The 27,851-nt window shown below is 44.4% G+C and overlaps 1 protein-coding gene and 1 pseudogene across 3 annotated transcripts; both read right to left on the bottom strand.

Moving 5' to 3' along the window:
* Positions 1 to 10,163: 10,163 nt before the first annotated feature.
* LOC117025464 (calmodulin-like) lies at positions 10,164 to 10,741 on the bottom strand (annotated as a pseudogene).
* A 5,157-nt stretch (positions 10,742 to 15,898) lies between these two features.
* LOC117025484 (C-X-C chemokine receptor type 2-like) lies at positions 15,899 to 27,604 on the bottom strand. 3 transcript variants are annotated; one of them, XM_033111393.1, is made up of 4 exons: positions 27,508 to 27,596; positions 23,328 to 23,382; positions 21,182 to 21,387; positions 15,899 to 18,224 (listed from the first exon to the last, which is right to left on the bottom strand). In XM_033111393.1, the coding sequence occupies exon 4, from the start codon at positions 18,213 to 18,215 to the stop codon at positions 17,133 to 17,135; it is 1,083 nt and encodes a 360-aa protein (XP_032967284.1). In that variant the 5' UTR covers positions 18,216 to 18,224; positions 21,182 to 21,387; positions 23,328 to 23,382; positions 27,508 to 27,596; the 3' UTR covers positions 15,899 to 17,132. The 3 variants fall into 3 exon arrangements, with proteins under 3 accessions (XP_032967284.1, XP_032967283.1, XP_032967282.1); XM_033111392.1 differs by lacking the exon at positions 21,182 to 21,387 and having other exon boundaries at positions 27,508 to 27,597; XM_033111391.1 differs by lacking the exons at positions 21,182 to 21,387; positions 23,328 to 23,382 and having other exon boundaries at positions 27,508 to 27,604.
* Positions 27,605 to 27,851: the final 247 nt, after the last annotated feature.

Genomic DNA, 27,851 nt, shown 5'->3' on the forward strand with positions numbered 1-27,851 from the left:
TTTCCTTAAAGATAAGCACTGTTAAAACTTTCTCCCAGTGAATTTTAAATGTCAACCTGGAGGACACATTGACCATATTTCTAGTTAACTCACAGTGTGTATGTGTGTCTTGCTTACGCACATGTGCACGTGTATGTGTAGTATGTGTATGTTGGAGGTGAGTGACTGCACGTTATCCCAGACTTAGCACCCGCTTCTTTTTTAAATCAAATTTATTGGGGTGACATTGATTAATGACCTTACATAAGTCTCAACTGTACAAGTCTATCATACATCATCTGTATATTGCCTTGTGTACTCTCCACTTAAAGTCTGGTCTCCCTCCATCACCATGTACCGAGGGTGCCAAAAAAATGTGTACACATTTTAAGAAAGGAAAAAAAAACTATTAAAATTGTAATACTCAATATATACTGATAACAAAAGATGAATACAAGTCACATTTGACTTCTGCCATTACAAGAGGTGCTCCAAGTAGTTACCATCAGCGTCCAGACTCTTATGATTACGCCAAACTACTGCTTGAGCAATGTTAACCAAAGTGTCCACTTGTATACATTTTTTTGGTAACCCCGGTGTTTTGACCCCTTTTATCCTTTTCATCCTCCCCCACTCCTCTTCCCCTCTAGTAACCTTTATACTGTTAGCACCCCCTTATTTTAGCGAGTTCAAATCAATGTGGCAGGAGAAGTAAGATATAGAAAGTAAGTGGGAGGTGCCTCTGAAGAAATCTAGTCACTTCTCGACATGGGAAGAAATCATATTGCCCAACAGAAACCTATGAGGCCACATCCGTACCTCTCTTTGTTCCCATATTGTAAACAAGGCTGTCTTCCTGAAAGAGCTGGCTTTGCTCCAACTTTGAAAGCATTGAGGATGGAGGGAGACTAAACAAGTGAGGCTTAGATGCCGTGCAGTGCAAGTTTCCCCACTTGGCAAGCATCCTTGGGCACTCCTCTTCGCTAGGATCCTGATGATACTCAGCATGGACCCTCCCCGGTGCACATTCGCCAAGACATTTTAGAAAACATGTGCTAATAAGACTCAAATAGCCAGTTAATTGATTATGTATCAAATGCCTACTATGCACCTAACTTTGTGCTAGACCCTTAAAACAAGAGCAGGTATTATAGAAATGAAACTTAGGGGACAAAGGAACTTATGGATTGTAGATATGTAAAGAGTTTATGAAATTTCCTGTAACATTAGGGTGACCAGAACAAAGAGATCTGTCTGGGGTTCCTAGTGCCCCACAAGCTGAATCTGAAGATTTGGAAAAATGCTCCTGATTAAATAAAAGAGGAAGAAAAGAAAGACTTGGTAGCGGTGTGACCTTAAATATTCACTTAAACCTTCTGAACCTGTTTCCTCTTCCATGAAATCGGGTTTGATTAAGTAAGCTCCAGTTGTAAGAGAAGATGCTCTAAATCTAACAACCTACTAAGATGTACCAATAGGACTATAGCTCTGTGTGAACTTGATATGAAAGTTCTACCTTTGCCCAGATCGTTATTATTAGTAATTAGGTGTGTTCCAGAAAGCTATTGATCAGATCGAACATGAAGGAGTTCCTGAGAGGCCTCCCTCCTTTCCCCCTCTCTTCTCCTTCTTCCTTTCTCCCTCCTTCCCCCTCTAATACCTTCCTACTTCATCTGTCAGTAGCTCATATCTTTGAGGGTAAGCAGGGCCCTTGGAAAATGGATAAATACCCCCCCAGTGAGGGGAATGCTTTTCTTTCAGTCACGAAGGCTAGAATGAGAATGGGTTTCTGAAATTGTTCTTTTGCACAGAAGATCCTCTCTTTCTAAGCCTTCAAGGTCATGAACAAACTTGTATGCCACAATCCAACACATCAGCTTAACTCCGCACTCACAGATGCATCTACTGATAATTGAAGACCTAACGTGTGCCAGGCACTGTGAAAAGCACTTTTTGCATGAATGATTTCATTTAGTGCTCACCAAGACCTTATGGTAGGAATTATTATTATCCCCATTTTACGGATGAAGAATATAAAGCCAAGGAGATCAGTACCTTGCCCAAGGTAACACAGAAGCAGATATGTGGCAAAACTGGAGTTACATCAAGGACTAACTGCTTTCAGAGTGTGAACTCTCAACTGCTCATGATACCTGGAGTAGCACTGTGGGGGTGTGAGAGCCATGGGGGCTTTGAGTCAGGCTAGGTCTTGGTCTACCATGACTTGTATGATCTTGAGGAAGTAACTTAATTTCTCAGAACCTCTGTCTCTTTTGAAGAGACGATAGCATTAGAAGGTTGTCAAGATTCAAGGTAGTGTATGCCAGGCTGTTAGAATAGACGAGGGCCTTGGTAAATGGTGGACATTATTACATAGCAGAGAGTCTCAGAGATGTGAGTCAGTTGAGGAACTGGCAAGGAACCCCAAATCTTCTAACTTTAATGGCAGTGCATCCTGCATGACGTCACAAGGTCAGGGAGCCAATAGGAGAGTTGTGATATCACTTTCCAAAGCATGGGGGCTGCTCTGAGATGAAAACACAGCATGGAAAGGGGATCAATGGTCTTCATTCATGTTCCTCACTATCCATTTTTTCTCTCTTCTTCTGGATCATTCCCATCAGCATACAAGTTCTCATCTTATAATAACCCTCCCTTGAGCCCACATCCCTGTCAGCTATGGTCCTACCGTGTTTCCCTGAAAATGAGACCTCACCGGAAAATAAGCCCCCGCATGATTTTTCAGGAGGGCATCCCCTGAACATAAGCCCTAATGCGTCGTTTGGAGCAAACCTTAATATAAGACCCAGTCTTATTTTTGGGGAAACACAGTATTTCTCTGCTTTACTTTGCAGTTAAGGTCTGAGTCATACTGCTCAAGGGGAGAGAGACGAGTGACATTTAGCAGTTTCCATTGGAACACGACCTGGGCCCGCTCAAGGGTTTGCATAAGTCTGGGCACACCTGAAAAGAATAAAGGGTCGAGTGTCCTTTAGGGAACAAGCTCATACCTATGGGAAAGGGTAAAGCCCGCAGGTATGTGGAAGGTAATGACTTAGAGTTGGGGGCAAGGGTAGTGGGCACTGTGGTTAAGACCAACCTGGCTCATGGGCTCTGGCCTGTGGACTCCTACTTGAGTATTAGGAGATGGGGCTGAGAGCAAACATGAAAAAGCTGGGAGATTTAGTAATGCAAGAAATATACTCAGAGAAATTGGCCCTGTTTCGGTCCAGGTGGCCAGGCTGAAATCAACAGGGGAGTGAGGGCTAGCTTGTCAAGGAGGCCCCAAGGGGGCAGGTCAGTGGAGGGTCCCAGAGAGGTTCTCAGAGATGCCGAAGCCCAGCTTGCTCATTGGGTGTACACGCACAGGTTGTAAACAAAGACAAGGCTCAACCAGGAAGTAAGTGGTCAGATTTCTGATGTCACCAGGAGTGAAGGAGACATTTCCCCACACGCCACACTTCCTCCTTCTGAAAGATTTATTTTCCCTGGGCTCCTGCTTTCCTCCTGCATCTTTGCCTTCTTTTCAGTCTCTTCAGAAGGCTCATCTTCCTCTTTCAGTCCTTTCAATGCTATTCTCCCCCGCTTTCTGAACTTTCCCTGTTACCGTGTATCCCCGAAAATAAGACCTAGCCAAACAATCAGCTCTAATGCATCTTTGGAGCAAAAATTAATACAAGACCCGGTCTTATTTTACTATAATGTAAGACTGAGTCTTATAATATAATATAAAACCGGATCTTATATTAATTTTTGCTCCAAAAGATGCATTAGAGCTGATTGTCTGGCTAGGTCTTATTTTCGGGGAAACACAGTATCCGCTTTCCCTGGGTGACGTTAACTACTGCTGTGGCTTTAATGATTGCCCATCTCGGTGAGAATGATCTCTAAAAATGTGTTTCTAGGCTAGCCATTTTTCTTGGACTTCCAGAGCTATATTTTCCAATGCACATTGACATGTCTACTTGTATCCTTTAATTTTTTAATCCACAATTAAAGCCAATGTCTTCTGTCTAAAACCTGCTTCCTTCAAGCCATTTGTCCCAGCTATGGGCTGAAAAATCCTTTTTGGTTCTTTCCCTCTTCCTCACTGCCCCGACCTGTCCAGGTGATAGCCAAGTCCTGTTGGTTTGCCCTTAAAGATCTCTTAAACTCATCTCCTTATCTCCATCCCCTGTGTCATTACTTTGCCAAGACCCTCACCATTTCTGCTATAACCTCCTAACTGGACTCCTGCCTTGAGCCTCTACCCCTTTAAGTCCATTCACGGACCACTCAGGAAGCAATCTGATGGCACTGTTCACCTGCTTCAAGCTCCTGTTAACTATGGGGAAAAGTTCCAACCTTTTAGCGAAACATTCAGGGCCCTCTGCAGTTTGGCCTTGCCTGTTGGCCAAGTCCTGTCAATCTCATCTCCCCATCTGGTACGGCCTTTGCTTTGGCCGAGCTGGATTCCTTGAATTTCCCCTAATGCATCATGCTGTCTGCCGTAGTCTAGGTTTCTTCAGTTGTAAGTAACAGAAACCTGCTTTAAAGAGGTCAAAGCCTAGAGGAAATTTAGTGGAAGGATCCAGGGAGTATCTGATGGACCCCAGGGGTCATGAGATTCCAAGAGGGACCAGAACCAGGAGCAGGCAGATGGCTTCTTTCTTGAGCTCTCTCTCTTTGGAGGCCATTGATTCTTCGCCTCTACTTCATTTACTAGCTCTATTTCACTTCCTTTTCTGGGCACACCAGCTTTCTCTGCTTCTTTCTGCCCACAGCTACTCAAAGAGTTTACATCACCCAAATCAATGGAAAAACCCAGGAAATATCCTATTCTCCTATTTTCAGGAAAGAAACTCTGGTTGGCCTAGGTTTGGCAAGGAGGGTAGCTTCAGGTAGAACACACATAGGTTGGAGAAGGAAGGCTTGCATGATACTCCCAAAGAAGTCTCTAAACCCTCATTGCTGAGCCTTTGCACATACTGTTCCCTTTCACTGGAGGCCTTCCCTGTGCTGCCCTACGGCTAAATTCTATTAATTCCCCAAGAATTAGCTCATGAATTATACCTTCTTAAAAGCCTCCTGAGGCTGAGTTGTGAGTCCCTCTATGTGTTCCCATAAAACCATTGCATAACCTTGACTCTCATGCTTATCATGTGTGGGGTTTGTCCATTGATTTCCTGTCTGCCTCTCCATGATACTGTGAGGGTAGACATTGAACCTGTTCACCTCTTTTTCTCGGGAGTCGGGAATAGCCAGGTCTAAAATGGGGATATATTCAACTTTTAAATGAATAAACGGAACAGCCCAGTAGTGTCCATCTACCACATACAGGTATGTTTTTTGTGGGCAGGATTCAGGCGTATAATAGGACAAGAGAAAATACCATAGTTGGTTTATTCTACTGTCAGCATGTTCCTCACTGTTCATCAGAGTCCCAAGAGTATCAACTCTCAGGTAGCTGTGTATTTTAAGATCAGTTTTCTGCAAGTTTACAGGGTTGTGACTTCCTAGATGGAAACTGCCTAATCTGACTTATTAGCTGATATAAATCAATGAATATAAGCAGAACCGATCAGGTTTTAGAAACATTACCATCTTTAGTCGACAAGTTCATGGTGCAAGTTAATGGTGGTTGCGTACATTTTGTGTTAAAACTATAGTTAGGAACTCATTTGAACTTCATATCAAAATTACTATGCATAAATTTAGCCCAAATCACTACAACCATGAAGTTAGAATGAAATGAAAGATTTAAATAAATATTAATAGCTAACATTTATTGAGAGCTTACCATGCTCTGTTACTGGGCTAAGTGCTTTAGATGTATTAACTAACTCCTCTAATCCTTAAAACTACTCTATGAAGGTGGTTCTATAATCAACTCCTTTTAAGGAGGAGGAAACTGAGGCACAAGACTTTAACCAGAATTGGTGTGTGCATGCAGGGATCTGGCCCCAAGGTCTACACCCTCCATCACTCTGCTAAACCACCTCAAGGTACTGTTTGGTGCCTTTCTTCCAATATTTACGTGTTAATGGTTGCTATTAAATTATGCCTGTTTCACTGTGCTTTTGTAGAGTTTTTCTTTTAGCACATCCTTTATGTTTTTCGGTAAAAAATCTCTCTGTGCCCTATAAAAGTCATATTTAGAATTTCAATTTCCCCGTTTTCTCACTGTAACATTGGTACAGTCAAAAAATTTAACCTTGGGCTGGCTTTGTGGCTCAGGCGGTTGGAGATCCGTGCTCCTAACTCCGAAGGCTGCCGGTTGGATTCCCACATGGGCCAGTGGGCTCTCAACCGCAAGGTTGCCAGTTCAACTCCTGGAGTCCCGCCAGGGATGATGGGCTCCGCCCCCTGCAACTAAGAGTGAACACTGCACCTTGAGTTGAGCTGCCTCCCAGTTGGCTCAGTTGGTTGGAGTGCATCCTCTCAACCACAAGGTTGCCAGTTCGACTCCCGCAAGGGATGGTGGGCTGTGCCCCCTGCAACTAGCAACGAGCAACTGGACCTGGAGCTGAGCTGCGCTCTCCACAACTACGATTGAAAGGACAACAACTTGACTTGGAAAAAAAAATAACCTTTTCTCACCGGCTATATAAAAATGTATTTCAAAAATGAGTAAGATGCAGAAATCTGCAGAATAGTAAAGTGCCTATAATTAAGAATGGGGTATTGTGCACTTAAAAATTTGTGAAGACAGTAGATCCCATGTTAAGTGTTCTTATTACAAAAAGCGAAAACCTATAAAACAAAGACACAAAGGGACACAAGGAAACTTTTGGAGGTGATGGATATGTTTATTATCTTGATTATTGTGATGGTATCATGGATGTGTTCATATGTCCAAACTCATCAAATTGTGTGTATTACACACCCGCAGGATTTTGTATGTCAATTACACATCAATAAAGCTGTTAAAAATGTAAAACAAACAAATAAACAAAACTTCTGTATGGTTGTAGGCTTCTTGGCATTAAAATTTCTTGCAAGAAGTTCTCCTCATGTCAGTGTTCACCACTAAACCAGTTCCAAGCGTTCATCTACTTAACGTGATAGATGGAAATAAATGAATAAATGAGGGAATAACTTTCGTATTGCCCTCTGGGTCTCTATTTTTGGGTTTTCTTTCCCTTATATCTTTATCTACAGTTACTGGAAGAAAAAGGTCATGGGCACAATCTTATGAATCTTGGTGTTAGTCTTATATGGGTAAGTCTCCAGCCACTTGGGAAGACACTTCCTTATGTAGTGAAGAGAGTAATGAATAGGGAAGCTGGAGATCAGTGTCCAGCGCTGCTTCTGTCACTTGTATGTCCACCTGCTCTGAGCCTCAAGTTGCTCACCTGTCAAACGGGGAGGTTAGTCTAGAAGTGGATCTTTGAAGCTCTCTTCCACCCAGTCTAGATTTAGGTAAGACAATTTAGGGCCTCCACTCATAGATGGGCAGATGTGACACTGCACAGCCCAACGGGGTTCCATTTGCATAGAGTACAATGTGAATACCACACATTACAAGTACATGTACTAAGCTGAATTAGCAGAATCTTTTCATAAACAGAGGGTTTTTGTGCAACCCTGACCCTGATCCCTGGGAGCTACTATGACACAGAGACCCGTGAGCATTTCAGATGCTCCCTGGGAGTCACGCTTATGCACTTGGGCAGGAGTGGAGTTAGGCAGTGCACAGCAGAGGTGTCCAAAAGTGCCGTGAAGTCTAATGTGTAGTAAATCCCTCAGCTTAAGGGTGGACTTCTCAGAAAGTCCTCTAGAAAGGCTAGCTGGAATTATTACTGAGGTGGAATAGAGAAAAAACACGGGGCAGACCGTCTTGTGGGAATCAAGAGTTTGACTCCACCTCTCGGTTGGCTTGGTGCAGAGCCAGCTTTGACAGCAAGCTGGCCCTGCTGTTTATGGTCCCCCATGTCTGACATTAGACTTCGCAAGGCTCCGTGGAGAAATCAGTGGCGTGTCTGTCTTCTCCGGGAAGGTGCCTTGTGTCTGTCTCTGAAGCTGCTTGGGGAGGGGCCTGAGTGGGGGCAGTAATCACTGCTCCTTCCCACGTCCCCTCTCCTCCCCCACTTCTGCTCTACCTTGGGCATATGGAATGGCAGGAGGAGGCTCCAATGCAAGGCCACCTTGCTCTTGGCTAGGGATCTGCAGGAGTTGGGGGGGGGGTTCTTAGAGACAGGAAGCATATGTGTACATGGAGAGAGAGCGGAAGTAGGATAGATACCAGTAAGGGAAAGAATCACCCTCATGAACAAGTTTAAATCTCCAGGTTGGGCAGCTCTGCCACCATTTCTTCTGGGTCAGAGGGTTTTAAACTTGAGTCTTGATCAGACTCATCTGAGGCTCCAGATTCCCAGGACCCACCCTCAGCTATTCAGATTTAATAGAACTGGGACCCTCCCCTTAATCTTAAATTGGGGTGGTGAGTTCGAGACCTTCCATTAGTTCTTTCAGACGCACTCTCTACATTTTTCTGCTCTATGTCCTGGGATGCTGACTGCTATGGACTGCCCCTGTCCTCTGGTTCCTGAGCTCAGCCGATGGGAACCCTGACAGGATATTGGTGCCGGGCAGAAGCTTCACGTCAGGACATTTATTTCTCCAGCTCTTCTCCTGATGGTTGCGGGGGGTTGTCTCCTGTCTCCTGTCAGGCAGCCCTCATCATATAGCTTTCTCTCCGGGCTCCCATAATGGTTATCTCACTCCTTAGGCCTAGGGAGACTCATAGATCCCAACTGTTCCTGGCCTTGGTGCACTGCACTATTGCTCATTACTTTCTCCATAACTTTCCTACACTTTTGTTAAAGGTCCCTTTATTCAATTCTCATGAGTTTGATGAAACTCTCCTTGCCCAGCTCCAGGATGCCATCTGTCCCCCCAGGACCCTGATCTATTTAGGGATTGTCCATAAAGCTGCATTTTAAGGAAGGAGCCCATTTTAACATGGAGCACTTTTAGAAATACTGCTCCACGATCTTCAACGCGTACTGGTTCTTAACTCATTTGAGACTAAGGGGCTGTTTTTCAAAAGCAGCTTTACCAGGAAATGAGGTTAAAAAAACACTAATACTGTTCAATGAGAAAATATAAAGGCATAGAAACGGGTGTACCCACAAAGCCCAGCTTCCCTTTCTGGAAGGAAGTCTATATCTGTGCTGGCCTGGCAGGTTCCATCCACAGGTATCAGGCTTCAGATCCCTCATTTTTGGAAAAAGCCCGCCCCAACCACATACATTGAAACAAAACAAAACTGTATGAACTAATCATGAATGTTACCCTACCCTCCAATTCTTCTCTTTAACAATAGAATTCTTAACAACAGCTCCTTTTAACAGCTTGATTGGTGTATATCCCCCTAGATATTTTTCTGAACACTTATAAACCCGTATATATTATAATGTGTTTTACGCAAGTAGATATGCCATTTACTACACATGCGGTTCTACTTCCCTTTTCACTCAACATTATTTCTTGAAGAGCTTTCCATGTACATTCATATAATGAACTCATTTTTAAAAAAGATTCCTTTTTCACAGCTTTATGGGGGTATAATTTATCTACTATAAATTCATCTGTTTTAAGTATACGACCCAATGCTTTTTAGTAAATTTACAGAGTTGTACAATTATTACTACAATCCAAATTTAGAATATTTCTGTATTTCTGTTGCCCCTAAAAAACACCCTTTTTTTTTTTTTTTTGGTAAAATTGGGTAAATTTTTTTTATTGGTAATCAAATATACAGCTTGGAATGGAGTTGAGGCAAATTGTGCCATAAGCAGATTTTAAGTGGCTAAACAAAGTTTAAAAAGCAAATAACAATAAAAGAAAATGTTTCTGGCACAGGACCAGTAGTACAAAAAAATAGTGCACGAGTATACCTGGATAATACACCCATTTTGCAATAGTGCAACTTTTAAGTACATATTGTTGATTGTCCATGGTCCACGCAGAGTTGCAACTCGACACTTCAACAACATACTGACAGTTCCTAAAGAAAAGTACTTAAAGAAAGGCATAACCCAGATGGTCCCTCATTTGACCGACTCCATCTAAGCTTAGATGTGCAGGAGGGCTTAGATATATATAGCCAGAGGAAGCCACATGCAACATGTTACTTCATCAGTTTTCTAAAATAAGGTTTCAGGACAACGACAGTAAGATAAGGGAAGAAAACATGGAGGAATGAAGTCCTCATTACTACACATGCATATTTTTTTTGACAGTAGGGGAAAACCTTTTACAGATAAGTTACAAACAAAGAAAAGGCAAATAAACAATTTTGTACAAGAAATTTAACACATTCTGTACAACGTCTTTCCTTGGCTGTCATCATTTGTACAAACTCTTCATAGTTTACTTGCCCATCACCATCAAGGTCTGCTTCCCCGATCATTTCATCAACCTCTTCATCTGTGAACTTCTCTCCAAGGTTTGTCATCACATGGCGAGACTCTGCTGCACTAATAGAGCCATTGCCATTCTTGTCAAACACACGGAATGCTTCTCTGATTTCTTCTTCACTGTCTGTGTCTTTCATTTTTCTTGCCCTCATTGTCAGAAATTCCAGAAAGTCAATTGTGCCGTTACCATCAGCATCCATTTCATGTATCATGTCTTATCACTCTGCTTCAACGGAATTCTGTTCAAGAGACCTCATTATATTTCCCAGTTCCTTTGTTGTTATAGTTCCATCACCATCCTTGTCAAATAGTGAAAAAGCTTCTTTGAATTCTGCAATCTGCTCTTCAGCCAGTTGGCCAACCACGCTGCATGTGCTACTGGTCTCTGAGATGTGACCACATAACCTCTCAGCTTGCTCGCTCTACTTGGATTCCCTTGTTCTTTTTTGCAATCACTCCCAGCCCCAAGTAACCACTTATCTGCTTTCTCTGTATAGTTGCCTTTTTTTTTTTTTTTTTTTTTTGGCATTTTCTGTCAATGGAATCATACAATATGTGGTCTTCTGCTCTGCTTCCTCCACGTAGCACCAGGATTTAGCCTTGTGTTTACACCACTGCATTCCATGTGTCCCATGGGTGAGGGCACCTTCGGAGTTTATCTCTTTGATGAACATTTAGGTTGTTTCTAAGCTTTGAGTTTTATAAATAATGCTGCCATGAATATCCTGTACACGTGTCCACCTATATGTGTATTTCTACAGGATGGTGTGGGGACAGAGTCCCAGAGAGCAGTTTCCAGGCTCTCAGCCTCACGTGGAAAGGTGCTGGCTCAGGTATTAGATGGCTATGAGCTGTAACTAGTTGGCCATCAGCTGTAACCAGTTAGCCATTGGCCACTGATATAAATGCCATGGCTAAGCTAGCAAGCGTGGATTGCAGTTAACAAGGGGGATTGGTTGGCAGAGAAGCAGACGGCAAGTTGCGGATCGTGTGGCTCCTGATATGGGCGTCTACAACCCAGCCACCAGTGAGACTATAGTGGTAGGACTCCCCTGTCTATGGCTCCGTGGCCTCACCATATTCTGTGTTCTTGTGTGGGGAGCAGGACTAGAGACCCTGCATGACAGATGGATTTCTGGAAGTATAATTCCTTGACCAGAGGGTGGGTGTACTAAAACAGATATGATCAGATTGTCTTCTCTGAAGGTTGTACTTATTTACTCTCTTGCCAGTAGTGGATGATAAGATCGTCTTCGAATCTGGTGAATTCTGACCCCCAAACTATAGGATGAAGAAGCCTCCCTGCAGTGGCTCCTCAAAATGACCAGAATCATCCCTTTGGTCTTCTGATAACTTTCTTCATATTTTTTTCCTTTATTTTAATGATTAAAAAAGCATTTTATTATGACTAATATACATTCTACAGATTGTAGAAAACTCATGTTTATAGCTTAAAGAATTAATGACACAACGAATCCCAGGTATCTGTGATCTAGGTAAAGAAAGAGAATATTATCAGCATCCTCAAAAGTCCCAATGTGCTTCTCCCTGGTGATTGAAATCTTAAATGAACATTATCCAATTTTTTATGGCAACCATCCCTTTTCTTTAGAGTCCACATTTATGTGTGAAAGACTTGTGCTCAGTCAATTTAGTTAAGTCACTACTATGTTTCCCCAAACTCCCTTCCTTGCATAGTTTCAGGTTAGTGTCAGCCAGAGGAGACATTTGTGTGATATTTGGAAGGCGGAAGTGGAGCTGCTGCTGCATGCTTTTTATGCCCTGGAAGGTCAGGGCAAGGCACCAGTCATTGCTACACTCTGTTGCTTCTCTGCTGGTTCCTCTTGTTGGTGAGGGGCTGCAGCTGGGTCAGCAGCCCCTCCCACTCCTGAGCCAGGTGTGTGCCTACCTTCATGATTCAGGGCACCAGCTTCTCCAGCAGGCCATCCACATGTTGAACTTGGAGGCCACGAGGGACCAACAGAGCTTTCAGTCCGTGTGCAGGTTTCAGCTTGTCCTCGCTCTTCCCTTTCCACTTCATGTGCACCTTTCCTTCTTGTTTGTCTGTCGGCCACTTTCAGGTCCCCGCACCAGAAGCCAAGACAACAGTCTGACCTGGACTATTGAACCAGCTCCCACAAGTGCATACCATCAGATCCCTATAACAAGTCCCTTCTCTCCATGGTCCTGGTTTTCTAATTGAACCTTGCCTGATAGAGCATGTGTCTTCCATAGAGGGTTTAGTTCTGCTTGTCTTTGAACTTTGTGTCGGGCTCTGATTTTCTCTTTAACTGTCCTGCCTGCCAGCTCAGAAGAAGCTAACCCTATCTGAGCCTGCATGTCTGTGCCCCTGACCTCAGCTGGCCTTTACTTCTCTAGGATGATTGAGACCCCAGCAACCCCTGTACCAGGCACAGAGCAGTCTTGGCACCAAAGAAGTAGGCTGGGCTCACCTGGGTCAGCGGAATGCTCCTAGAAGTTTATACAGCATATACTTCCCGTCTATTTGTCAGGGGCCTGAAATGTCACTGTTAAAACAGCGAAATATCCAAAAAATGAACTGAACTAGGAATTTTTATTCCAGCTCTACTACTATGCAGCCATGAGATTTTGGTACAGTTGCTTTGCTCAGGCCTTAGTTTCCTCATTTTATATTGAAAAGGGTGGTTTAGGGGATCTCTAGGTCTCTCTGGTTCTGCTATTGCATCTGGTGTGGTTCTCCATGTGGGTCTGCACAGAGTTCAATGTGACGTGCAAACTGGGATACTTCTTCATATCACCAAGAGAAAGCAGAGGCTGTTCTGATTTCATGAACAAAGGGAGCCCATCCTCCAGAGACTGGGGAGGGATTTGGGTGGAGAAAGACTCAAGGGACAGAGAAAAAAGACAAGATGATGTTAATGTAAGTAGAGGAACACATCTCTGGGAGCAAGAGGGCCCTGCTCAGACTGAGCAGGCAGATCTAGGCAGAAAGGCGCTGGGTCCTGACACAGAGGGACTCAGGCCTAGAAACATCGGAGGGAGGAAAGAAATCAATGACCAAAGGAGGCAGGCTCTGGATTTGCCCTGTCCTAGTGCTGGCTGGGTGGGTAGGTTATTTGTGCCAAGTGTGTGTGTGTGTGTGTGTGTGTGTGTGTGAGAGAGAGAGAGAGAGAGAGAGAGAGAGAGAGAGAGAGAGAGAGAGAGAGGTTAACAACATTCATATTTGAGTAAGTGCAACTCTGTCTCTGCCTCATTGTTTCTGGGCTAATTTTATCCTCTTATTTTCCTCAGAGAGCCATGTTTCCTCTAGCCCTTGTTGGAGGAGGAAAGGGCAGAGCTCCTGAACCAGAGTGAAGCTTGGTTTGGCTTCTTCCCGACTGGTTGGTCTGCCTTGCTCAGTCAGAACACACTGGTCCCTCTGGCAACTTTGGTGTTTGGCAAATACATGTTCCCCTGCCTTTCCCTCCCTCTGAATCAGAAGCTCTTCTGAAGGCTCAGCCAGAGCAGCGTCGTCATACTTGATCCTGAGCTTAGCACAGTGCCTGGCATAGAATGAGTTCAGAACATGGGATTATTGTTGCTGAATTAATCCTGTTTGCTGAATGCAAAAGGAAAATTGCTTTGATAAGTGAGGAGCAGTAGTTACCTGTCCCCTGGGCATCTCTAGCTCAGAGGTTTGCTCTACCTGCCCAAAAAGGTCTCTTTTAAGAGCCATAGCTGTCGTCTCCTTGACTAATAGTCAGATAGTTGTTACCATGGGAGGGTTTGGTGACTTGCTTCCTTCCTTCCTTAGCAGCCTGCTCAGAGGCAGAGGACCTCCTGTCAAAGACCCTTCAGAGGCAAGGCCTATGACCAGGAGCTCCGCCAGGTAAGGCTCTGTCTGGTTTGACTGCTGGGATATCCCTGAGACAGTCAATAAATGCTGTTGAAGGAATGAATAAGTTCTTTGTCTGGGTGACATATTAGGAATCATTTCCCCATTCTGGGGATTCCTTTTTTCAAACCCTGAATGATGGGTGTGTGTGTGTGTGTGTGTGTGTGTGTGTGTGTGTGTATGCACGCGTGCGCGCATGTGTATGTTGGGTGGGAGACAGGACAGAGTAAAAGGAAATGCAAAGTGGAACTTGCTGGTTGAGCTCAGGAGAGCTCTCTGCCTTCCTCTTACCCCATCCAAGTGATCGGGTGATTAGAGCCTTCGAAGTCCCATCCTTGACACTCTTGGCTACTGTTTCACTCGAGGACAGAAGAGCCAGATGATCCTGGATGCATTTCCTTCCATAATGTGTGTTTAGCAGCAGGAAGCTTGCGCTGGGAGGAAGGAGGTAGAAAGGCTAGCCTCCATCTCTCTTTCAGTCCTTCTCCCTATGTGCCTAACACACAGCAAAGGGATTTGTTTATTGTTAAGACTCCCATCAGGGACCTGTGCTCACCCTTGCCTAGCCTCTCTGTAGCAGTGTAGATGCTTTTTGTTGCAAGGAATGAAATACCCAACTAAAAGTGATTTGTATAAAAAAAAAGATATTTATTTATCTCACTTAACAAGACGTTATAGATAGGTGGTTCCAGGGTTGGTTCAGTTGTTAAAAGTTTTCCTGTAGGGTTTATTTTTAATTGTGGTAAAAGATACATAACATAAAATTTACCGTTTTACCAAAGTGTACAGTTTAATGGCATTAAGTATACTCCCATTGTTGTATAAGTATCCCCACTATCCATCTCCAGAAACTTTTCGTCATCCCAAACGGAACTCTGCACCCTTTAAACAATAACTCGCCATTTCCCCCACCACCTTCCTAGTAACCACTATTTTACTTTCTAGCTCCATCAATTTGACTATTCTAGGTCACTCCTAGTAGTGGTGTCATATAGTACTTGTGTGTGGCTTATTTCACGTAGCATAATGTTTTCAAGGTTTCTCCATGGTGCAGCGTGTATCAGAATTTCATTCCTTTTTAAGGTTGAATACTCTTCCATTGTATGTACACACCACATTTTGTTTATCCATTCATTTGTTGATGGACGTTTGGGTTGTTTCTTCCTTTTGGCTATTGTGAATAATGCTGCTACGAACATTAGAATACAAATATCTGAGTCCCTGCTTTTAGATCCTTTGGCTCTAACTCAGCAGTGGAATTGGCTGGATCACATAGTAATTCTACGTTCAGTTTTTTTAAGGAACCTCCATACTGCTTCCCAGAGTGGCTGCACCATCTTGCATTCTCACTAGCATTTCCTAAGGATTCCAGTGTCTTCATATCTTCACCAATACTTGTTCTTTGTTTGTTTTAACCATGGTCATCCTGATGGGTATGACATGGTACTTCATTGTGGTTTTGATTTGCATTTTCCGAATTATTAGTAATAGGCTATTTGTATGTGTTCTTTGGAGAAATGGCTATTCTCCAAATCCTTTGCCCATTTTGGAATACAGCTTTTATTTTGTTTTTGAGTTGTAGGAATTCTTTATATATTCCAGAATTAACCTCTTATGAGATATATGATTTGCAAATGTTTTCTCCCATTCTGTGGTTTGCCCTTTTACTCTGTTGATAGTGTCCCTTGATGCACAAAAGTTTTAACTTTAATGAAGTCCAATTTATCTATATTTTCTTTTGTTGCCTGTGCTTTCGGTGTCATATCCAAGAAATCATTGCCAAACACAATATCGGGAAGCATTTCCCCTATGATTTTCTCTAAGAGTTTTATAGTTTTATTTCTTATGTTCAGGTCTTCAATCCATTTTGAGTTAATTTTTGTTTATGGTGTAAGGTAAAGGACCAATGTCATTCTTCTGCAGGTGGCTATCTAAAGACTATCCTTTCCCCACTGAATAGTCTTGGCACCCTTCTTGAAAATCCTTTGACCACTTATGCTTAGGTTTATTTCTTGTCTCTTTATCCTTAGGTTCTTTTTATCCTTTGGCTCCATCAGCCTAAGGTGTTAGACTTTTTTCCTCATTGTCACAAAATTGCTGCCTCAGCACCACATATCTTATCCTATAACCATCCTCAAAGGCAAGATTCAAAGATGTGTGGGTGGGTGTCTCTCTCTTTCTAACCAGGAATATTTTCCAAAGGCCTCTGGCGCCAGCAGATTCATCTTAAGCCAGTTTGTAACTGCTTGTGAAAGTAGATTACATATTGTAGAATTCTGTGAGCTGGTTGCTAAACCCCAACACCCTTGAAATTGCCATGGTGGGAGCATTTATTTATACCATGGAATTTGATGAATGCTACAAATCAGGACTTTTTTCCCTAGGAGAGTATTTACCAGCACGCTCTTGCCTGTAAATCTTATTAGTCAGAACTGGATGATATGGCCACTCCTAGCTTAAGGGAATCTTAGAAAGTGAATATCTGTCATTTTCGGCCTCTGTCAAGGGAAGTAGATTTTGTTAGCAGACAAGGGGAGAGTTGGGGAAGCAACTATGGTATTTGCCACTAATAGCTCCCAATGGTGGGAGCTATTTGTAGTTACTTAAAAGGCTGTCTTTGAAATGTCTCAGAAGACAGAATGCTGTGGGCTCCCTGGAAGAATGGACAGAGCTTTCGCAGTTGACATGGTATTACAGTCAGGGGTGGGGCGCCAGGGCAGGCTTTCTAAACCATACAGCGAGGGCCTGGTAAGGATGTGGCCTCAGCAACTTCCTGTCACCTCGATGGAGGGCCTCCGTGACACAGCTCAGAGACTGTGAACAGCCAGTGTCATGAGGCTTGGGTGCTGCTGAGAAGGGAGCATCCCTGAGAGGCTGCAACAAGCACAGGGGTCTTAGAGGGTAGTAGAAGTGTTCCCTGAAGAAGAGCCAACAAAGGAAGGCCTGGCTTCCTTGGCCAAGAACTCCTTGCTGACCAGGCCATGGATGGCCATGATCTTGAGGAGTCCATGGCGAAATTTCTGGCCAATGAAGGCATAGATGAGGGGATTGAGGCAGCTGTGGAGGAAGCCCAGAATCTCGGTGGCTTCCAGGGCGTGGCCAATGTCCTTTCGGCGGTCACAGGTCTCCTGGATCACCCCCAACCTCATGAGGGTGTCTGCCACCACGACCAGGTTGTAGGGCAGCCAGCAGAGCAGGAAGACGAGCACGACAGCAAAGATGACCCGCATGGCCCGGTGCTTCTGCCCCAGGTGGGCCTGAAACAGCGTGCGCAGTGTGAGCCCATAGAAGAACAGCATGATCAGCAGAGGCAGGACGAAGCCAAAGGTCTGCGGCAGGACCCGCATCACCAGGCGCCATTTTGTTGTATTGGCGCCCATGTCCTCGTAGCAGACGAGGCTGGAATCCGGTGGTTGATAGGCCCTGCGAAACACGAAGAGGGGCAGGGACAGGACCAACGATAGGGCCCAGATGCCTATGCATATGAACTTGACCCAGTGCCGCTTCTGCGTCAGTGTGCGTGTGGCGTGGACAATGGCCAGGTAGCGGTCCACACTGATGCAGGCCAGTAGTAGAATTCCACTGTAGAAATTGACTTCCTTTAGGAGCGAGACCACCTTGCACAGGGATGTGCCAAAGACCCAGCCCTTTGCCTTGGAGGCAGCCCAGATAGGCAAGGTCAGGGCGAAGAGCAGGTCGGCGATGGCCAGGTTCAGCAGGTAGACATCAGTGACCGAGCGGCTGACCCGACTGTACAAGACGACCAGCATCACCAGGGAGTTTCCCAGCAGGCTGAGCAGGAAGACCAGGGCATAGATGATGATCACAGCATAGTTGTTGACATCCAGAGATTGTGGACGGCATGGGGCAGAGTCTGATAGGGAAGGGGGCAAGTCAGTCGTGTAAGTATAATTAATGTCGAGATCTTCCCAGCTGTAGTTTTCCCAGTTAAAGTCTTCCGTATTTGAATCATCCATATTTGTGGCCTAGAGAGGAGAGATGAGCATTATTGTTCAATAAAGTCTCCCAGATTCCAGGCCCTCTGCCCACGAACCTAGGATACGATTCTTTGCATTGGCTTGTATATTAGATGGAAGTAATTGTCACTTCAGGAAATAGCAGGGAATCTAACATTATGAGCCATGTTTAGTGATAAATTGTGTATTTCACAAAAAGAGTACAGTTCCCTTCAAAGTCAGAGAGAGGTTCTCAGCACTTTTCATGACGTCGCCATCACCCAAACATTGTGGAAACTTCCTTTAGATAATCCTTACAGAACACGTTGTCTTGGATGCCTCAATGGTGAGCAACCCTGACTGCTGAGGCTGATTTTAATATCAGAAACATGAGGTGCCACTCAGTTTCTCAATCTGGGGGATTAAGCAGGCAATCCAATTGGGTTGGACCCCAAATAAAAAAATCAAGGTTTAACTATAAAGCTGAGAGAAGAATCCCTTTGTCAAATTTCTGTAAGTTATTTAAAAGAAGTGTTCTGGAAAAACAGTTTGAGCAATTGTGACATAGAGTTTCAGAATGCTCAAGCTAGAATAAAGTTTACTCAGTTAGCATGGCCCCGTGTTGTTCTTTTGGGATGCGGGAGGCCTGCTCTGGGAGGATTTGTGTGTTTGAAAAAATACATTAAAAGGCATAAGCAGGGAGTTGGCTGACTGATTCCCCAAGTGGGCGGGAATGTAACAGGTTATTTTAGGAGCTCTGAACAGTCGTACTCTGCCATGTAGTGGGGCAGAGACAACCAAGACGCTCCCAGATTAAGGAGGAGGGGCAGCAAGAAGCAGAGAAGGCAGGGGGAGGCACACTCCCCTTGGCCTGGTGGCTCCCCCGTCCTGGTGGGGACCCTTCCTGTCCTGCCAGTGCATGCCTTCATCCATCCCTGCCTTGCCAGCACCACCAGGTAAACCCATCTGTGTCAATTCTGTCCTTGTTACGGGGCTAGTGGAGAACCTGCTTCTGGGGAGAAGCTGCAGTCACTCTGAAATATTGTCCCAGTTTTCAAAGAGGAAGTAGACTAAAGTAAACCAGCTACTGAATTCGCTTCCTTTTGAACCACAAAATATATGGCCATCATGCCATTTCTTTGTGATAAGGTATGAGCAGCCTGTGACTATATGCAAGTTTATCACCTACCTCCAAATGGAACCCAGTGTTAAAGAGAAAAACACAAAATAAAAGTCTCAGGAATTATTTCCCAGTCACTAGGACGATCATAATAAACAAAGATGGACACTGATGATGCTGAAGAGAAGGTAGAGAAATTGGACTCCTCATACATCGCTGGTGGGAGTGTTAAATAGTATAGCTGCTGTGGAAAACAGTTTAGCAGTTGTTCAAAAAGTGAAACATAGCCCTAGCACATGACCCAGCAATTCCACTCCTAGATACATACTCAAAAGAACTGAAAACGTATGTCCTCGCCAAAACTTGCACATGAGTGTTCATAGCAGCATAATAACCAAAAACTAGACACAATTCAACTGTTCATCAACTGATAAATGGATAAACCAGCGGTGGTATACACACACAATGGAGTATTATTCAACCATAAAAAGGGAGGAAGTACTGATACACATTATGACGTGGATAAACCTTGAAAACATTATTCTAAGTGAAAAAAGCCAGACACAAAAAAGGCTTTATACCGTATGATTCCATGTATGCGAGACATCCAGAGTAGGCAAATTGGTAGAGACAGAAAGTAGATTAGTGGTTGCCAGCGGCTCGGGGGCCAGGCAGAAGGTTAATGAGTGCAGGGCTTCTTTTTGGGATGATGGAATTTGCTAATGGTGATGGTTGTAAAGCTTTGTGCGTATACTAAAAATTACCGAGTTGTACACTGTAAACGGGTGACTTTTATGTTGTGTGAATTATATCGCAATTAAAATAAAAAAAGATTAACCAAAGGGTATAGGCTTGCAAAGCAAATACAAATACTAAAATAACATTAATAACAGAAACAACAACAAAGGTCCTAGGAAGCTTTTCTCTTTAGCAGAAGGAAGTCTGTCGATCATATATAGCAAAGAAAGCTGAGTGGGGTTAAGAGGAACTGGAAAACTCATGCCCTGTTTTCCTAGTGTGATGAAATTTTTTTTTTTTTTTTTTTTTTTAAGATTTTATTGGGGAAGGGGAACAGGACTTTACTGGGGAACAGTGTGTACTTCCAGGACTTTTTTCCAAGTCAAGCTATTGTCCTTTCAATCTTAGTTGTGGAGGGCGCAGCTCAGCTCCAGGTCCAGTTGCTGTTGCTAGTTGCAGGGCGCGTAGCCCACCATCCCTTGCGGGAGTCGAACCGGCAACCTTGTGGTTGAGAGGACGCGCTCCAACCAACTGAGCCATCTGGGAGCTCAGCAGCAGCTCAGCTCAAAGTGCCATGTTCAATCTTTAGCTGCCCACCATCCCTTGCGGGACTTGAGGAATCGAACCGGCAACCTTGTGGTTGAGAGCCCACTGGCCCATGTGGGAATTGAACCGGCAGCCTTCGGAGTTAGGAGCACGGAGCTCCAACCTCCTGAGCCACCGGGACAGCCCTGTGATGAAATTTTTAGTCTTCACTTTCCTGAGAAGGAATTATTCTCTGCCCTGAGTGATGGGGCCAGATAAATTGCCTTCTCAGCACATGGAGACCACAGATAGAGTAGATTGGATCAGTCCGTGAACTTAGAAAGAAGTGATGAAGAGGGTGGGGCCCTGTCAGCCAGGCTGACAGGGCGGTAGTGGGAGAGGCAGATAGCACAGCTCGCTTGGCTAGTGTTGCTGGCAAGAGCTGCAAGAAATCATTGGTTCTATAGTTCCATCGTCAAGAGCAAGTTTGCTCAGAGGCCCAGGGTTCTGTCCAATGAAGTTACGAGGTCAAGGGTGGGTCACTTCTGGGGGCAGATGATCAGAGATACTCTTCAGGGAACAAATGACCTAAGAGAAGACCCACCTTTGAGAGAGGAGGCAATCATTGATGGGTGCAGAGAGCTTGTGCCCATAGAGAGGAGAACCCCACATTTCTGCTCAGGCAGGGCTGGGGCAGCCGCAGAAATTGCCCAATGAGAAGAGGCAGCAGCAGGCAAGCAAGCGTGTTTCACAGATAAGCCCTCCTTCCGAATAATCCAGGCTGCAGGTGTATGGGTGAACTCCCCTCCCCTGCAAGTCAGGACAGAAGTAGAGAACTCAGAAAAGAGAAGCAGGCCAGAGCAACAACCTCCAGCCGCTGCATGTTCTGTTGTTTGTTTTTTAACCAGTCTCTAAGAGGATGTTGTAGCAGTTAAAGGTGAAAACTAAGGGAAGGACACGACACCTCTGAGAGCTGCTTTGTGCCTCATACGTACATGTTCTCTCTCAATCATTGCAAATAGATGCGATTAAGCCCTTGTTTACTAGTGAGAGGACAGGCACAGCAGGGCTCAGAAACCAGCCTCTGGTCAACAGAGCCTAGAAGTGTTGCAGCCAAAATTCCAACCAGGTGTGCATGGCTCTGCATGCTAGTTTCAGTCTACAGACTTGCTTCTTTAAACATCACACTCTGAGCTTTCTTGGAGGAGGCTGAAGTGCAACTTTCTTCCTTCATCCCAAATCCAGGTTCATCCGACACCAGCCGCCTCTACCATGCGGCCTAAATTCTACCCAATGAGATCAAAGTCTCCTGTACAAGAGGTGTACTGGTGGGGAAGTCGTGCCACGTCTGCCCTGGCCCCCAAGATCAGCCCCCTGGGTCTGTCTCCAAAAAAGTTTGGTGGTGACATCACCAAGGCAACAGATGATTGGAAGGGTTTGAGGGTCACAGTGAAACTGACCATTCAGAAGAGACAGGCCCAGATTGAGGTGGTAGCTTTGCCTCTGCCCTGATAATCAAAGCCCTTGAGGAACCACCAAGAGACAGAAGGAAACAGAAAAACATTAAGCACGGTGGAAATATCACTTTTGCTGAGGTCGTCAACATTGCCTGACAGATGTGGTACTGATCTTTAGCTGGAAAACTCTCTGGAACCGTTAAAGAGATTCTGGGGACTGCCCAGGCTTGAGCTGCCACATTAATGGCCGCTACCCTCATGCCATAATAGATGATATCAACAGGGTGGAATTGGGGTGGAATGCCCAGCTAGTTAAGAACTATGAGGATTATTTGACAACCCCAAAAAAAAAAAAAAAAAAAAGAATCACACCTCATACATTATTTTAAATTCTTGAGATATCGTTAAGTCAACATGTATATAGTTTAGTTCACTCCCACTGTTTGATGTGCTGTACATTGCTTTCTTTGCTATTCCTTAAGCCCAGAATTAAAGAAACAGCCCTTGCAAGAATGATAAACGAAACGCCCTTGAACTGTCTGACCCCTAGTAACTACCCAGCCATGTTCTCAGTGACCCAGCAGGAGATTCCCTCATCGAGTGAGATTGCCAGCCCCTCATGGCTAATACCGTAGTAGTTCAGAAACTCTATAGATGGCACGATTCTAATTTATTTCATGAAAATGCTATAGAACGAGGACATTTACAGGATCCCAAATATTTAAGGCAATCTTTGTAATACCGTGTTTCCCCCAAAATAAGACCTAACCAGAAAATAAGCCCTAGCAAGATTTTTCAGGATGACATTCCCCGGACATAAGCCCTAATGCATCTTTTGAAGCAAAAATTAATATAAGACCCGGTCTTATTTTTGGGGAAACACGGTAACAACAGAAAAATCATTTTACTATAATTCCAGTATTTTTTTCTCTCTACAAGTATCATCCATACACGTTTGCATTTAATATATGGGAGGAGGGACTCAATAGTGTCTGGTACGTCTTCAGGACCAATCCTGGCCAAAGCAGGGAGAGCTGGCTGAGTCTGGAAGGGAAATGGGAGGGCAATGAATTGCCCTGAGTGGTTGTTGAAGAGATATATAAGGAAGAGGGGCAGAAGCTCTCCCTTTGGGGATAGAGAGGTCTACAGAGAGAAAATGAAGGGATTGAGGGGTGTGGGTGAGGCCCACCAAGGGTGGGGATAGATGCGTGGAATAAATGGAGGCTCGTGTCAAGGGAAACAGGGAACAGAGACATTCTGAATGGTGGGAGGGGTGGGTTTCCCAAGACTTACCCGGATTCTGGGCTTTTCACCTGTAGGACACCTTCAGGAGATCAGATGTGTCTGACTGCAAGGGCAGCAGTGGTGAGAACATAAGAGGAAGTGAGTGGTGGATTAGATTACTCAATTTTGGGGTGGAGCCCTCGAGGGTGCAGGATGCTCCCGATATCTTGAATAATTAATTCCCAGGTCAGCTCTTTGATCACTAGAGATTTTATGGGCTGGTGGGGTTCATACTGGGAAAGGAGCTTTGGTGTTTTCTAGCCAATCTTTCTGTTTCACAGATGAGGAAACTGAGGCCCACACAAAGGAAGTGGTTTGCCCAGGACCACACAGGTTTCTCTTATCTTTGCCTCAATCTCAGCAGCCCCAGGCTCATTCACCTGTCTGACTCTCTCCACACTTTAGCTGCCCTGGGCTTCGCTGTGGCTCCTATCCAGCACTACCTTTCTTGAACATCTTTGACATCTCAAAGGGGAACAGCTAAGACAACACGGATGTCACTTAAGCTTCTGGAGAGTCTGGTGCTTTCCTCCCCGGACCTAATGCTTCTCGTCTCAACCCCATCCACCCTAGGAATCCTTAAAGTCTCACAGATTCCTTCTCCACGTCCACCCCAAATGGGAGCCCAATTCCAACTCACTTTGTCTTTCATCCCACTCTGGAACCATCTGCTTTGACCATGAGCTCCCCTTAGGACATTGCCCTTCTTTCTTGGCTTGTACCCTGGGATTGGGTCTGCCATAGCTACGACATTTGGAACCAAGACCATCTAGTTAGGAAAGAAAGCCTTCTGGTAAAAGTTAAAATCCCACTCAAGTCCAAACACATTTTTGAAAATAGTGTTGAGTGACACTACGAGTATATTCTGTCGCATTTGCTATTGATGGCAATCGAAAGGATACATACAAGCGGAGAAGTGAACACAAATTCACTGCTCCCTGCTAAGCCCTCACCTCAATCCTTCCCACCGCTCCTTACCCTAGCGTCTCGCTCCATGCATCCCACTGACCGCTCGAAGCTTGTCGCGAACTCACCTAAGTTAACTACCCCAAGGAAAGAACCTCTGAGTCTCACTGTTTAGCAAACACTCTTTGTCCCCTCTCTTTTTCCCTTGTTGGAAAAGAATGCAATGACTCCTGGCCAGGTGCTAAGGCCAGACAGAGGCTCATTACACATGGAGAGAGGTAGATGAGAGCAGCGGTCAAGAATTCTGTTAGCTGAGCAACTCTGGGCGAGCGACCTTTCCTTTCCGAGTCTCAGTTTACTCATCTGTCAAATGAGGCCCATGATAGAATCCAGCTCATCATATCGTGCTGAGGATGAAACGAGGGATTACCCACAAAGCCCTTAAGACACATAGGAAGCACGACATTAGCATTTATTGTCACAATCATTACTACTGAAATAGTTTATCAGCGGATAGCAAGCATGCTGTCTCTCCCACTGCATCCCCAAGCAACGGAAAGCAGTGGGTCTGCCGTCCAGGCTGACTTGAACGTACATCTTAATTCGTTCTGAGCTAGATAACAATAGTCACACTAGCTGGACTGTTGAGTGCCTATAGGGTTTAGCTTCCGGGAAAAGCTTCTTCAGCATCTGTGTCCTTTACTCTTCACAACAACCCCTATGAAATATGCACTTTCTGAATGAGGAAACTAAGACTCTGGGAGTTAAGCAACTTACCTAGAGTGACGCAGATGAACTGGATTTTAAGCAGTTTTTAAGACATTCTTTTACCTGACCTCTTTGTCCCAGACAACTGAGTACAAAAGGTGTAGAAAGGAGAGCCCAGATGTGACATTTCTCAACTGGCCTGCTTCTTGATTTTCACTAGGTCGATTTCATTTCCACTGAGCATGTCAACGGCAGGGTGAATAAAGAACCAGCTTCCAATCCTGATTCTGCAGTTAATGATCAGGGTGAGCTTGAACAAGTCATTTGTCTCTGAGCCTTGACGTGGTTCGTTGGAAAATGAGAAGATTGTTCTAGATCTGTGCTGTCCAGTATGATAGCTACTAGCCATGTGTGGCTCCTTACATTTAAATTAGTTAAAACAAAAAATTTAGTTCCTAAGTCATATCAGCTACATTTCAAGGGCTCAATAGCTACATGTGACTAGAGGCTGCCATTTTGGATAGTGCAGATATAGAATATTTCCATTATTGCAGCAAGTTCTTTGGTATTGTGCTATCTAGGTGAAGATTTAGTTATCTTTAGCTCTAAGGATCTGCAATTCATCATCTCAGTTCTCAGGGGACTCAGACTGAAGTTTCCAAGTCCCTTCTATCAGAAATATGTCCCCATCAATCCTAAGACTGAACAGCTCACTTATCTGCTGTTGCTGCCACAGCTGCTGTTTTTATTGGAGTGGCCTCTGATAACTCCGTGACTCAGGGCTTGGTAGCAGTCAGGGCTGTTGGACAGGAAAAAAGTGAAGCAGGTTTTATGGGGAAACTTCTGACCCAGGGTTGCCAAGGAGGAAATCCGAAAGGCCCACCAGGGGAGGTGTTCCCACAGAGAAAGGAACAGTAAGGCAGGTCCTGGGACTCTGACTCCAGGCCAAGGCTCCACTGGATGATTCTGTGTCAGCGCTGGAGATTTTCACACCTTCCTGTCTTGTCTAATGGCTTCTGGAGGCACCTGCCAGTCTGAAGGTGGCGGTTTTCCTAGTCCATCTCTGTCCCTGAGCATTTTTAAAAGGAAGATGCTGGCAACCCCAACCCCCATCTGACAGACTTGCCTGAACTTGCTGGTGTGCTTTCTTCCTGCTTTCTAGGGTCAGTGTGAGAAGGGTCTTTCCTCTTTCGGGTGAATTCCTGCACCTGGCTGTGGGACTCACTGCCTCCGAATATCCTTGAGGTTCCTGTCTCCCCACTCTTTTGCCCTTCAACCACCTTCTTCTACCTCAGCCCCTCAACCTGCTTACGCCTTTCTCTTCCTTCCTTTGTTTTAGGTTTCCCTTTAGCTACTGCTCCACAGTGCCCTCTCGCTCGTAAGCAAACTTCTCGAAAAAGCAGCTGTCTCCACTTTGCCACCTTTTGTTCACTGCTCAACCCACTGCAACTAGCTTCCTTCCCATCGCTCTGCTGAGACAGCTTTTGCCAGGGTTACCAGTAACCTCTGGGTTACTAAATCTAATCAACCCTTTTCTTAAAGAAAACTGTCTTAATATTATAAAAATAAAGCATGCAGGGGTTCCCGGTTAGCTCAGTTGGTTAGAGCGTGGTGCTCATAACACCAAGGTTGCTGGTTCGATCCCCACATGAGCCACTGTGAGCTGCGCTCTCCTTAAAAATAAAATAAAATAAAATAAAATAAAATAAAATAAGCATGTGTATTGTAGAGAATATTGGTGATGCAAAACATATAAAGTAAAACTTGAAAGATTCCCTTCCATCCCTCTCTCTGTTCACCCACATTTGTTTTTTTCTCCCTAGACTTTTTCCAATGTGTGCACAAACATGTTTCCTTCCTTCTTACCTTGATGTAAAAGATATTTAACTAGTTATATTTTGTGTACCTTAATAAAGTATCATGGACCTATCCCACATCAGTACATGTAGGTCCAGCTCATTCTTTTCAATAACGACATAGTGGTCAACGGTGTGTGTATGCATCATGATTTATAGATGAATATTTAGGTTCTTGCTATGACCTTCTTTAGATGTAGGTCTTCGGGAACTTGTATGACTGTTTCTGTAGCTTAAGTATAATTTTGCTGTGTCATATCTGTGCACGTTTAAATTTTTATAAAGATGACTACATTGACCTTCAAAAAGACTGTGCCAGTTTACTCTCCCATCATAGTTTATAAAAGGACCTGCTACCCTCTCTACTCATACTATTGTTTCTTAGCCTGCTGCATGTTTTTAAACTTTATTTATGGTGAAATGGTTACTGTTCAAGTCTTATCTTAGTGGATCTCTGCATCGTTTAATCCCACTGACCTCATTTTCTTCTTTCTCCTGATCTTCTCTTGGTCTCGTTTGTTGCGTTAGCTCTCAATTCATTCTTCAAATATAGATTTTTCTAGGGGTTCTGCCTTGGTTCTCTTCTCTACCTGCTCTCCCTAGCCAGCCCAGCTCCTTCCTGGGCATCAGCTACCATCCAACACGCCAGTGTTTCTCACACCTTAGAAGTTTCCAACTTCTAAGTTCTCTCCTAAGCTCATACTCTTACATGCGCTTACCTTCTGAAATCTCTCCTGAGGTTCCACAGACGCTGCAAACTCAACGTGTACAAAACCGGTCTCCTGGAATTCCCTGATACACATGCTTCTCCTCCTGAGAGTCTTCTCATCTATTCATCTGCTCAAGAGAGTCTTCTCATCTATTCATCTGAAAACAGGCACGCCCCTCACACTTCCCTTTTTCTTCCTCTCTACAGAGGCTCTCTCCTTAATATTACTTTTTTTTTAAGATTAATATAGCTCTTGACAGTGTCAGGCAACACTTCATTCTCTCTCGTCTGAGCTACTGCCATCGTCAGGTGATAGCTGTGGATTCCAGAGCTGGGCTGTCTGAGTTAGGATCC

The sequence above is a fragment of the Rhinolophus ferrumequinum genome, chromosome 8 (genome assembly GCF_004115265.2).
Source record: "Rhinolophus ferrumequinum isolate MPI-CBG mRhiFer1 chromosome 8, mRhiFer1_v1.p, whole genome shotgun sequence".
In the NCBI taxonomy this organism is placed as follows: Eukaryota; Metazoa; Chordata; class Mammalia; order Chiroptera; family Rhinolophidae; genus Rhinolophus; species Rhinolophus ferrumequinum.